At 39.8% G+C, this 12,556-nt stretch overlaps 1 protein-coding gene across 4 annotated transcripts in view; it reads left to right on the top strand.

Annotated features, from left to right (window-relative positions):
• The first annotated feature begins 90 nt into the window (after nucleotides 1-90).
• APAF1 (apoptotic peptidase activating factor 1) overlaps nucleotides 91-12,556 on the top strand; it is a 93,482-nt gene continuing 81,016 nt past the window's right edge. For 2 of the 4 annotated variants that reach the window (XM_058741687.1, XM_058741688.1), the window contains exons 1-4: nucleotides 91-277; nucleotides 3,887-4,061; nucleotides 4,253-4,445; nucleotides 5,106-5,303. In XM_058741687.1, coding sequence (XP_058597670.1) covers nucleotides 3,924-4,061; nucleotides 4,253-4,445; nucleotides 5,106-5,303 — 529 coding nt within the window. In that variant the 5' untranslated portion in view covers nucleotides 91-277; nucleotides 3,887-3,923. Of the gene's footprint in view, nucleotides 278-304; nucleotides 742-3,886; nucleotides 4,062-4,252; nucleotides 4,446-5,105; nucleotides 5,304-12,556 lie in introns of those variants that run through there. The other 2 variants (XM_058741685.1, XM_058741686.1) reach the window with 2 other exon arrangements.

Genomic DNA, 12,556 nt, shown 5'->3' with positions numbered 1-12,556 from the left:
CGGCGCGCCCCCGTGGCTTAGCCACGCCCCCGCCATGGGGTGGGGCGGAGGACGCATCCTTAGGCGCGCGCGGCCACTAGCAGCAGCTGGAGCGCGCGCGGAGGCGTACTGTCCTGGGCGCTCGGAGTGTTATTTATTTGCGTGCGCGGGCGCGCGCTGTCCGGGCTGGGCGGGCGGAGCGGGCTTTGACTGCTCCGCGGTTCTGAGGCGAAGAGGAGGAGTTACCAAGTGGACGCTGATGCTGTATTCCTGGCCTGAAGGGGCGAGGGAGCGGAAGGTGAGGAGTCTCGGCCATCAGCGACCCTCGAGGACTTGAAGCCGCGGCGGCGTCCGTAGGGACGCCAGGCTCCGCTGAAGGGAAAGAGCGACTGCCCGAGTGGCCCTCCTCCCTTTGTGTCTGGGGTGGGGTCCACCCAGAGGGCGGCCCTCGGACCCGGGTTCACCTCGGCGCCCCGGGCCTGTGTGGTCGGCCTGCGGGGGTGACATCTACCTTTCCGCCAGTCAGAGGTCCCCGGGGATGGGGGGGGGGGGGGGCCGAAATTCATTCAGGCGCCCCGGGCTACGGAGGCTCTGGTAGGCACCTGTGAGGCCCGGACTTGCCCCGGGGCTGCGCGCCGCGCCCTACATTCCTTTTAGGAAGCCCCCATTACTTCCCTCCCCAGACCGCCACCCCCACCTTGACTTCCCAGTCTGTCCCCGCAGGGCTGCTCTTTCCAGTAAGACCATGGTGCACAGGTTTGGGTAAGTTTGTGCCTCGCTTTTCTGCCCGAGCTGGGTTCTTTGGAGGTTCAGTAGCCGATTTCAGGGACGCAGAATTCTGGGACAAGGAATAATTAGTAACTAACCATCCTGCTCCTGTACCAGGAAGAGAGATTACTGAGAGAGGAAGTAGCCAACTATTACTGGTTTCCTGGATGAAATTGCCCTTTACTTTCTTTCTGTTTAACATCTTTGAAGAGTTTGTTTTTACATTTTGATGCGGTTACAAAAGTGGGACACTGAATTTTTTCAGAATATTATGATTTGTGCAGAGTTTAAAAACGTGTTTAAAATTTACATAATGGGGATGGGTAAAGTTGGAAATTAGTTTCAGGTTGTCAATTTGCTTAGCAATTCGAAATAACCTAAAAAAATAACTAAAAATTAAGGGACGTTTTATGTTCAAAAAATTTTTAAAGTTTATTTATTTTGAGAGAGAGAGAGAGGGAGAGAGAGAATCCCAGGGAGGTTCTGCATTGTCTGTGTGGAGTTGGATGAGGGCTCGAACTAACAAATCCAGAGATCATGACCTGAGGTAAAACTAAGAGTCGGAGGCTTAACCAGTTGAGCCACCCAGGCCCCAGAGGGGACGTTTATGTTTAAATTGAGATCATAAAATGTTATTAATGTTTAAAAAATATCATAGCTTTATTCCAATCATAACTTTCTACTATCATTCAGTTTCATGCTAATACTGGACATTAGCATGCTGGACATGAGATGTCAAGGTGAACCTTGCCAAGTATAGGCACATGCTCTATTTCCCTATGTTGCAAGTGCCACAGTTGTGACTTTAAAAGTATATAGTCATTGTTGACACTTAATGATTATCCCTCCTCTCTGTGCACCCCAAATGATTTGTACTTACCTGTATTTTTGCACTTAGGACATGACATTCTAATTATCTCTTTAAGGGGCGCCTGGGTGGCTCAGTCGGTTGAGCGACCGACTTGGGCTCAGGTCATGATCTCGCATTCCATGAGTTGGAGCCCTGTGTCAGGCTCTGTGCTGACAGCTCAGAGCCTGGAGCCTGCTTCGGATTCTCTGTCTCCCTCTCTCTCTGCCCCTCCCCACTCGTGCTCTGTCTCAGAAATAAATAAACATTAAAAACATAAAAAAAAAAAAAAAAAAAAAACTTCTGTGAGTCTTTTAATTACCTCTTTAAATTTTTCTCTCCCACTAGATTGTGAATTCCTTCAGGGATATGATTTAATCTCTGTAGACTTCAGGGCTTGGCACATAGGGGCTCAAATGTTTACTGAATCCATAAATTAATATATTTAGACACTCACTGTATTACATTGGATAGAGTTCTGTTAATGTTTTAAAAACTTGCAAACATTCTGATCTGGATTTTATACCCATGGAAAAATTTGTGTTGTATTTGAAATAAAGTTGGTAGGAACTTAGAATATTATACTGTAAAGAATATTCTTTTTTTGTGTCCTCTTAATCCAAGGAATGACACCAAAGCATATTTTCTGTTGCTTTGTCATACTTAGCACAGCCAAAACATCAGTGGAGTAAGCATGTGAGAAATATGTTTTAGATGAAGATCTAGAGCTGACACTCACCTTGAGTGAGAACTAATGCTCAATACCAACAATGCTGTGGTTAGTCTTAATGTTTAATACAAGTTTCTAAACATTAGGATTTTAGTATGATCACTGTTTATAAAAATCATAAGTTTTTTTTAACTCTTTTTTTAAATGTTTTATTTTTATTTTTGAGACAGTGCAAGCAGGGGAAGGGCAGAGAGGGAGACAGAATCTGAAGCAGATTTCAGGCTCTGAACTTTCAGCACAGAGCCTGACGTGGGTCTCAAACCCACGAACTGCAAGACCATGACCTGAGCCACGCAGGCACCTTTTAAGAAGTTTTTTAAATTGTAAAAATGATAATGTGTATTGAAAAAATTAAGACTATATAGAAAAGTACAAAAAAGAAAAAGGGGAAATTGCACCAAATCTTGCTACTTGGAAGTAACCCAAAATGTTTTTCGTTGAATAGACTTCCTAACATCTCCCAATATGTTTATATGATACCAACATATTTTGTGCTGTTTTGGGGGTCATGTTTCTCATTTTTTAAATCAGTTGGTGGTGAACATCTTTACATGTCAGTGCGTGAAGATGTGTCTTGTTTTTTGTTTTTAAATGTTTATTTATTTTGAGACAAAGAGCAGGGGAGGGGCAGAGAGAGAGGGAGACAGAGAATGCCAAGCAGCATCTGTGTTAATGTGGAGCCGGTGGCTGGGCTTGAACTCACAAGCTGTGAGATCATGACCTGAGCTGAAATCAAGAGTCCGATTCTTAACCAACTCAGCTGCCCAGGTACTCCATAGAGATGTGTTTTGTTTTAAATGGTTGTATAATATTCCACTTTACATACATACTCTAATTTTTTAAATCCATACTTGGTGGGCATTTAGGTTGTTTTCATTTTTTTGGTGTGTCTATTAAAATGTTTATTTATTTTGAGAGAAAAGGAGAGTACGAGTTGGGGAGTGGTAGAGAGAAAGGGAGACGGAGAATCCCAAGTAGGCTTCTTGCTGTCAGCACAGAACCTGACACAGAGCTCGATCTCACAAACTGTGAGATCGTGACCTGAGTGGAAATCAAGGATTTAGACGTCTAACCAGCTGAGTCACCCAGGTGCCCCTCACCTTTTTTGTTTTTAATTTTGTTTTGTTTTCATGTTTTTTTCTTACCCAAACATTCTCTCTTAACTTTTTTTTAAGTAGGCTCCACACCCAATTTGTGGCTTGAACTCACAACTCTGTTAACTCTTTTTTGTGTTTTGTTTTGTTTTGTTTTATATCTTTGCATACGTATGTAAATGTCTCCTTAAGGTAAATTTCTGGAAGTGAGATTTTTGGGTTAGAGACAATACTCACCTTAAATGCTTTTATATCTTATCGCCTTCCAGAAAAGTTATATCTATTTTGTACTCTCCTCAAGTGGTGCATATGAAAACTCATTTTTTCACACCTTTGAAAGCGTTGGGTTTTGTCCAGTTTTAAAAATCTTTGCCAAAAAAAAATCTTTTATTTCTTGATTACCAGTAATGTTGCACATCTTTTCATATCTTTATTGACCTGACAAAAATTTTGATGTTTTGTCCATAGCTGATGGTTGACAGCTTAGAGAAAAATTTGAGAGAGGATGGATGCAAAAGCTCGAAACTGTTTGCTTCAACATAGAGAAGCCCTGGAAAAGGACATTAAAACGTCCTACATCATGGATCGTATGATTAATGATGGAGTTTTAACAGTATCAGAGGAGGAAAAAGTAAAAAATGAGGTAAAGCCCTCTGAAGCAGTCTTTGCTATAAAGTTTTTTTTTCTTTCCAATTTTTATTTAAAATGTTTGATATAATTATTTGATGACTTTAAAAAGTTTTCTTAAATTTATTTCAGAACTTGCACTGGTCTCCACTAATTTATGTTGCAAACATACTCTTTGTAGTATACTAAACTACTTATTTTTTTTAGCCCACTCAGCAGCAACGAGCAGCTCTCCTAATTAAAATGATACTTAAAAAAGATAATTATTCCTACATATCATTCTACAATGCTCTAATACATGAAGGGTATAAAGATCTTGCTGGCCTTCTTCATGGTGGCATTCCTGTCATCTCTTCTTCGAATGGTGGCAAAGATTCAGTTGGTGGAATAACTTCATATGGTTTGTATTCATTATATCTTATATCACATTGCTATGACAGTGCTACATTGCTGCAGTTTTATCGTATTTTAAATGGAGTCTGTTGAAGAGACTGGTTCACTGAAAATGCATGTGAAAAAATTATAGTTAGGTTTTCCAATTTAAATATATTTACTTGTACCTATGTTAACTCACATTTTCCTCTTGCCCAGGGAGCTGTCTACTGCTGAGGGAACAATACACATTTTTAGGGATTAAAAAGACAATTTTTAGGCTTTTATTTAAGCTCTTCTCCAGTTCCGTGTTTATTGAGCTCATGCATAGGAAAGAATAAGAATCTTTAGAAATCTATGTTCTTGAAAGGAACTCCATATTCCTTTACACCATCCTTTCCAGTCTTTAGTATGAGAAAAAGAGATTGGAGAGTTAAGGAGGAATAGGGTGTATAAGGGCAGATGCAGATGGAGCTTTCCATTATCTGTAGTCATCTTGAAAGGCCTATTTTTTTTTTTTTGTTATGTTCTGAGAAATCAGAACATTGAGGTTAGTATGCTAGCCACATCTTCTCTTGGAAGTTCTGAGGTTAAAGCCCCAGCCTTGCTTTCTTTGGCTTTTATGGTATGACCTGAGTAACCATTTCAAAGTTCTGTTCATTCATACTTGTTTTGTTTTGGATTTCAGTAAGGACAGTCCTGTGTGAAGGTGGAGTGCCACAGAGGCCGGTGGTCTTTGTTACTAGGAAGAAACTGGTGAACTCAATTCAGCAGAACCTCTTCAAACTAAATGGTGAACCAGGATGGGTCATCATATACGGAATGGCAGGTTGTGGGAAGTCTGTTTTAGCTGCAGAAACTGTTCGAGATCATTCTTTCTTAGATGGTAAGTTTGATTACCATGTGTTGCTGGCTAAGGAAGCATGGTATTAGTTTCCTGTTGCTGCTGTAGCAAATTACCAGAACTTTGGTGGCATAAAACAACACAAATTTATTATTGTACAGTTCTGGAAGTGAGAAGTCTAAAGTAGTTCTTACTGGGCTAAAGTCATGGTGTCAGCAGGGCTGAGTTTCTTTTGGAGGCTCTAGGGAAAATCCTTTCCCTTGCATTTTCCAGCTTCTAGAGGTGGCCTGGAGTCATGGTTCCTTCTTCCATTTTCCAAGCTGGTGGTACATAGCATCTTCAGATCTTTTTCTCTCTTTATGATCTTTGCTTCTGTCACTGCCTCTCTTTCTCTGACTCTCACCTTTTTACCTCCCTCTTCTAGGGGCCCTTGGATGATCCAGAATAATATCATCCCCAAATCCGTAATTTAATTGCATCTGCAAAGTCCTTTTTTGCCATTTAAGGTACTATGATTACAAGTTCTGTAGGTTAGGATGTGAACATCTTGGAGAAGCTGTTATTCTCCAATTCCAGGCCAATATTCTCCAATAGCCAGACAAAGAGGCTTGGCTAACCAGTCTAATAAATTCATTATTAGATGGCACTTATTATTACTGGATTGAATCTAGTTCCCTTGTATCTTAATAATTGAGGGGATTGTAGAGTTGAAAAAGGATTTTGAAAGGTTGTCCACTTTATATCCCTGTCTTTTAAGCAGTATTGGACTTACACATTCCTGTCAGTTGAGTGCTATAGAGAAGGAGAGTTTTGGAAACTCATTTCCATTAATGATTCTCTTAGTGGTGATTCTCCCATGTATTTGGCGTCCTATATTAAACTATTAATTCCATTTCTGTAATTACTTCCATCAGTGGTCTATCTTTAAAAATCTTTAGGGGCGCCTGGCTGGCTTAGTCAGTAGAGCATGGAACTCTAGATCTCAGGGTTGGGAGTTTGAACGCTATATTGGATTTTCGATATAGAGATTACTTAAAAAATCTTGAGGGGAAAAAAAAATCCTGGCTTCTCTTAAGAAAAAAATTTTTAGTAACTTGTCTACCTTATATGTAATCCCCAAGAAAAAGAGAAAAATGGGAATTGACTATGGCAACCAATGGGTTTTTGCAGATAGGCCTTTTTTTTAATTTACTTTTTTTTTTTATTTTTAAAAATGTTATTTATTTTTGAGAGAGAGAGGTAGAGAGAGAGGGAGACAGAGGATCTGAAGCAGGTTCCGTGCTGAAAGCAAGAGAGCCTCATGTGGGGCTTGAATTCACAAACCATGAGATCATGACCTGAGCTGATGTCAGATGCTTAACTGACTGAGCCACCAGGCACCCCTAGGTTTTTTTTTGTTTTTTTTTTTTTAAGAAATCACTACACTCAGTGTAGGGCTTGAACTCACAACCTTGAGATCAAGAGTCCCATGGGGCACCTGGGTGACTCAGTCAATTGGGCGTCCAACTTTGGCTCAGGTCATGATCTCACTGGTCACAAGTTTGGGCCCTGCATCAGGCTCTGTGCTGACAGCTCAGTGACTGGGGCCTGCTTTGGATTCTGTGTCTCCCTTTCTGCCCTCCCCCACTTGCACTCTGTCTCTCTCAAAAATAAAATAAATACAAGAGTCCCATGCTCGACTCACTGAGCCAGCTAGGCGCCCCTGTGGATAGGCTTTATAGATTCATTTGACATCTAGTGACTGACTTCTTGCTTCAGGTATTCATGTATTCAGCAAATGTTTGAGAGCCTACTATGGAGCTTGGCAAAAAGGAAGGTCTAGTCTGTGCATCTAAGAAATTTATTCACAGTCAAGTAGGGGAGACAGACACGTAAACAAATTATATGTGACAAACAGAGCAGTAGAAACAAGTATGTGGTACAAAGTTAGAACAAACGAAGGAAGTATTATCTCTCTGGGGGAAGAGGATGAACAGGACAGGCTCCTCTAATGACATGACATTTTAGCTGGAGTTTGGAGGAATAATAGAAGTTTGCTAGGTAGACTAGGTAGGGTTGGGAGAGCAGTGAAGGTATTGAATAGACTGGGGAAGGACATACTGTACAGAAGAGTGTTTAGGACGTGTCGCAGGTGTACTGCTGATCTTAATGAATCTGGTGGGTTCTCAAGGTATTCATAGACAGCTCCATCAGTCTTTGGTTGCCTTCATTCATTAGTGACTTCAAGTGGAATTTAAAGATGGTTCTTGACTTCTAGTTGTTAATAACTTTTTTGTTTATAATACATAATAAGCAGTTAAAAGAGTTTATGATGAGATGACAAAATTAATGATGGAATAAATAGTAAGCCTTTAAGAGATTTAGAAAGATGAAGGCTAGGGCACATCTGTTGTACTCACCCTGCTTTGGTGTATACTTCACAGCCCTTGTCAGCAGTATTGATCTTCTTTTGTTAGAAAAATGCCCAATTCCTTGGTTTTTCCCTGTTGTCATTAGAGAGAAGTTTGTGGGATTCAGTTCCATCCAAGTCTTATGGCTAAGGTTTTATTTGAATACTTATTTATTCATTCGCTCACTCTACTGCAAAGTTGATCACTAAGGGTATTTCAGAGTGAAAATTGGTTTAAGTTCTTTTAGTGTGAAGAAATGCATTTTCCTTACAATATTATGATGAATTTCCTTTTAAAAACATATTTATAGCTTACTAATTTAAAGGTTAGAAGTATGCCGCTCAACTCAGTTTAAATCACTCTAGGTTACTGAAGTGAATTTTCAATTTTAGGGGTTAAAATTGACCAATAACTTATGGAATTAATTACCCAGGAATCAGATGGTATAAATTGTGGTCTCAGAGTTTTAACCAGCTTGTTTTGAGAAAATGTCAAAGATACTGGCAATAGTCCAGTTTATAATGTAGTTAATATCTTTCATATACTTTTTTGAGATTTCATGTTCATATATAGAGGATTGAATTAATCATTGTTTAGTTCACACCTGTTTTCATATTGGGTCTGTGTAAGACTTAGCTTTTTCTTTTCTTTATTTTCTTTTTCTTTCTTTTTTTTTTTGGTATAAGACTTAGCTTTTAGCTACTATGTTTGTTTTCTTTTAAAAATTTCCCATTCTTGATAAAGAAATTGTGGTTTATATACACAATGGAGTACTATGTGGCAATGAGAAAGAATGAAATATGGCCCTTTGTAGTACTGTGGATGGAACTGGAGAGTGTGATGCTAAGTGAAATAAGCCATACAGAGAAATACAGATACCATATGTGTTCACTCTTAGGTGGATCCTGAGAAACTAACAGAAACCCATGGGGGAGGGGAAGGAAAAAAAAAATAAGGTTAGAGTGGGAGAGAGCCAAAGCATAAGAGACTCTTAAAAACTGAGAACAAACTGAGGGTTGGTGGGGGGGTGGGAGGGAGGGAAGGGTCGGTGATGGGCATTGAAGAGGGCATCTTTTGGGATGAGCACTGGGTGTTGTATGGAAACCAGTTTGACAATAAATTTCATATATTAAAAAAAAATTCCCATTCTCACTTTCCGTCCATTCCTTTAATACACACTTTTCCATTGTGTCTCCTCTTCTGTTTCATCTCCACAGTAATTCTTTAAGACCAGCTGGGTGTTCTACAATTTAACTCAATTCTGACACTATGTACCTGGAAATAGTGGCAGATCCCACAGGTTAAGGGCTTGATCTTGTAAGACTGCCCTCCTGCCATCCCTCCCATCCTTCAGATGCTAATCACAAGCCAGGTTGTTAGCTGTGCATCTGACCAAATGACTATAGATTGGACTTTCCCTCTTCTTGGATTTGATTAATTTGTTAGAGTGACTTTCAATATATATATTTTTAATGTTTATTTATTTCTGAGAGAGAAAGGGAGGGAGGGGCAGAGAGAGAGGTGACACAGATCTGAAGTAGGCTCCAGCTCTGAGCTGTCAGCACGGAGTCCCACTCGAGGCTCAAACCCATGAACCGTGAGATCATGACCTGAGCTGAAGTTGGATGCTTAACCGACTGAGCCACCCAGGTGTCCCTAGTGTAGCTTCAAAGGAAAACGTTTTATGTACTAGATTACTTGTTTATTATAAAAGCATATAAAAGAGGAACCGCCAGATGGAAGAGATGCAGTAGGGGCAAGGTATGTGGGAAGGGGTGTTGAGCTTCCCTGACAACTCTAGTATACCACTCTGTCTACACCTTCATTGCACAGGCTGTCTATACCCCCCTTTTGGGAGGCTTCATTAAAATGAAGGTGATTAAATCATTGGCCATTAGTGATTGAGTTCAATTTCCAGCCTCTCTTCCCTCTCTAGAGGTCTGGAAGATCTGGGGCATGGGGCTGGAAGTTCCAACCCTCTATATGGTTGGTTCCCTGGCAGCAGTCCCCATTTTTCCATTATATTGAGCCTTTTCAAAAGTAATTTTATTAACAAACTCAGGTGTGGTTGAAAGTGTCTTATATGAATAATTTTCACTTTTATACCTCTGGCATTATTTCAGGAACTGGGAACAAAACTAAATATTATAAAAGGTGTCCCTATGGCTCTTATTTGGGAAATTACAAGGGTTTTACAGCTATGTGCCGGGAACAGTGATGAAGACCAAATATATTGATCACTGTATCACCTCCCCATAGGTGATCACACCTCCCCATAGGTGATCCTTCCAGTGTATTTAATGTATGTTCTTTGTAAGCATATTTGTAATGTATGTTTTCTTGTAAAACGTGTTGTTTGTAGGCAGGTATTTTAAATTTGTGTAAATGTTATAGCGTTAATTATTCTATTTCTTACCTCTCTTGACACTGTTTTTAAGATTTATCTTTGTTGCTGGGTATATATCTTATTTGTTACACCTGATTGCTATCCTACATGGGGTGCATCTAGCACATTTTATTGTTTATTCCCCTAGTTAATAGATACATAGATGGTCTCCAACTCTTTGCAGCCCCACCAAAGCTGGGCTGAACTTTTACAGAAGTGAGAATTTTTTGAGTGTATGTATCTAGGAACAGAATCACTAAATTACAGAAAATGGTGACATCAGATTTGATTGCCCTCCAATCTGTATGTTCCCACGAGTAGTGTACGAGGGATCCTATAATCTCACTTCCTTATTGACACTAGGTATCTAGATTTATAATTTTTTGCTAGGTCAGCAAGTATAATCTTTTAATTTGCATTTCTCTGATAACTTGAGTTTGACTATTTCTAAGGAAGCTTTTTAGCTTTTTGGGTTTCCTTTTTTTAATTTTATTTGTATCATTTGTCTGTTTTTCCATTGAGATTTCTTTTTCTCTTTGCTCTCTAGGAGTTTCTTTTATATTCTAGATATTTGATGCTGTTTTAGATTATGTAAATGTCTTCTTTTTATTTGTCTGTATTAACTTTGCCCTGGATGTCTTTAACAGAAATCTTTAATTCTGATATAGTCAAATTAATGAATTTTTGTGTCTTCTAATTTGTGCTTCTTGAATTTTGCTTAAGTACTTCTAAAATGGTATTATTATTCAGATTTAGTTCATTAATGTTTTTGGAGTCTGCTTTAGTATATCCACTAATTCAAGAGTAGATACTTTACTGAAGATAAATTTTAGTCACTGGAGTTCATTTCCATTCTAAAATATAGGAATCTTGGATTTTTGCCATTTAATTGTAGTATGAAACCTTTTTTTTTTCTTTTGTAAGTGTCGATAGCTGTAAGGTTTACAAACTTTATTAACACTGTGGTTCTGGGGGCACCTGGGTGGCTCAGTTGGCTAAGTGTCCGACTTTGGCTCAGGTCATGATCTCACAGTTCATGGGTTTGAGCCCCATGTCGGGCTCTGTGCTGACAGCTCAGAGTTGGGAGCCTGCTTTGGATTCTATGTCTCCCTCTCTGCCCCTCACCTGGTCATGCTTGCTCATGCTCTCTCTCTGTCACAAAATAAACATTAAAATTAAAAAAATACTGGTTCTTATAGAATTTCTGTTGTCTTAGGGTGGTGTTTAAAGAAATTATTATAAATAATAAAGAATATTAGATTCTTAACTATTTATGCCTATACATTTTTAGGTAACCCAATTTCCTTTTTTTTTAAGTTCATTTTTATTTATTTTGGGAGAGCTTGAGTAGGGGAGGGAAAGAGAGAGAGAAGAGAGAGGAGAGAGAGAGGGAGAGGGAGAGAGAGGGAGAATGCAGGCCCCTGCACTGTCAGTACAGAGCTGACACGGGGCTTAAACTCACCAACTGTGAGATCATGACCTGAGCCAAAACCAAGAGTCAGTTGGTTAACTGACTGAACCACACAAGGTGCCCCGAGTAACCCAGTTTCCTTTCGAATGTTCAACCCTTTATTTATTTTGGGTGTGGGTAGGAAAATAGGAGTTCACAGGTGTTTTTAAAATTTTTTTTTTAATGTTTATTTTTGAGAGAGAGGGAGAGGGAGGGGGACAAAGTGTGAGCTGGGAAGGGGCAGAGAGTGAGGGAGTCACAGAATCCAAAGCAGGCTTCAGGCTCTGAGCTGTCAGCACAGAGCCCAATGCAGGGCTTGAACTCACAAGCTGTGAGATCATGACCTGAGTTGACGTCGGACGCCCAACCGACTGAGCCACCCAGGTGCCCCCCCCCTTTTTTTTAATGTTTATTTATTTATTTTGAGAGAGAGAGGTAGAGAGAGCATATGTGATAGAGCAAGGGACAGAGAGAGGGGGAGAGAGAGAATCCCAAGCAGACTCTGTGGTGCTTGAACTCACAAACTGTGAGATCATGACCTGAGCTGAAATCAAGAATCGGACGTTTAACCTACCGAGCTACCCAGGTGCCTGGAGGAGTTAACATGTTTATAAACCATTGATATCGCTGTGTATATATGCTGAGTTTTTAAAGCATGGAAGCTTTATCTGGAGGCTGTCTACTATTCGTTCTGTCCTTCCTAAGATTTCTTTGATGCTATTAGATCTTTAATTGCTACCATGACAAATCACATGTGAAAGTAGGATGGGGTTACTTTTCTCTGATTAAAGGCAGTGTTTTTGTGAATAAGTTCCCCTGAATGAATTACAGGTGTAAGCCTCATTCAAGGCTGACTTGCTCCCTCTTGTGCCCATAGTCAAGATGTTTACATTCTTTCTGAAATGTGGAATTAATACTGTTATACCGTGATGGTAGGAGATTTGCAGATGAGTTGGTCATCTGGTCTCTTTGTTTTTCTTTGTAAAGCTAGCAGTGTTTTATTTTTTCTTGCATGTGTTTCTTTTTTTTTAAGCCTCTCTCTCTCTCTCTCTCTCTCTCTCTCTTTCTT

The sequence above is a fragment of the Neofelis nebulosa genome, chromosome 8 (assembly GCF_028018385.1).
Source record: "Neofelis nebulosa isolate mNeoNeb1 chromosome 8, mNeoNeb1.pri, whole genome shotgun sequence".
Taxonomy (NCBI): domain Eukaryota; kingdom Metazoa; phylum Chordata; class Mammalia; order Carnivora; family Felidae; genus Neofelis; species Neofelis nebulosa.
This window is presented reverse-complemented; position numbering and strand designations above follow the sequence as displayed.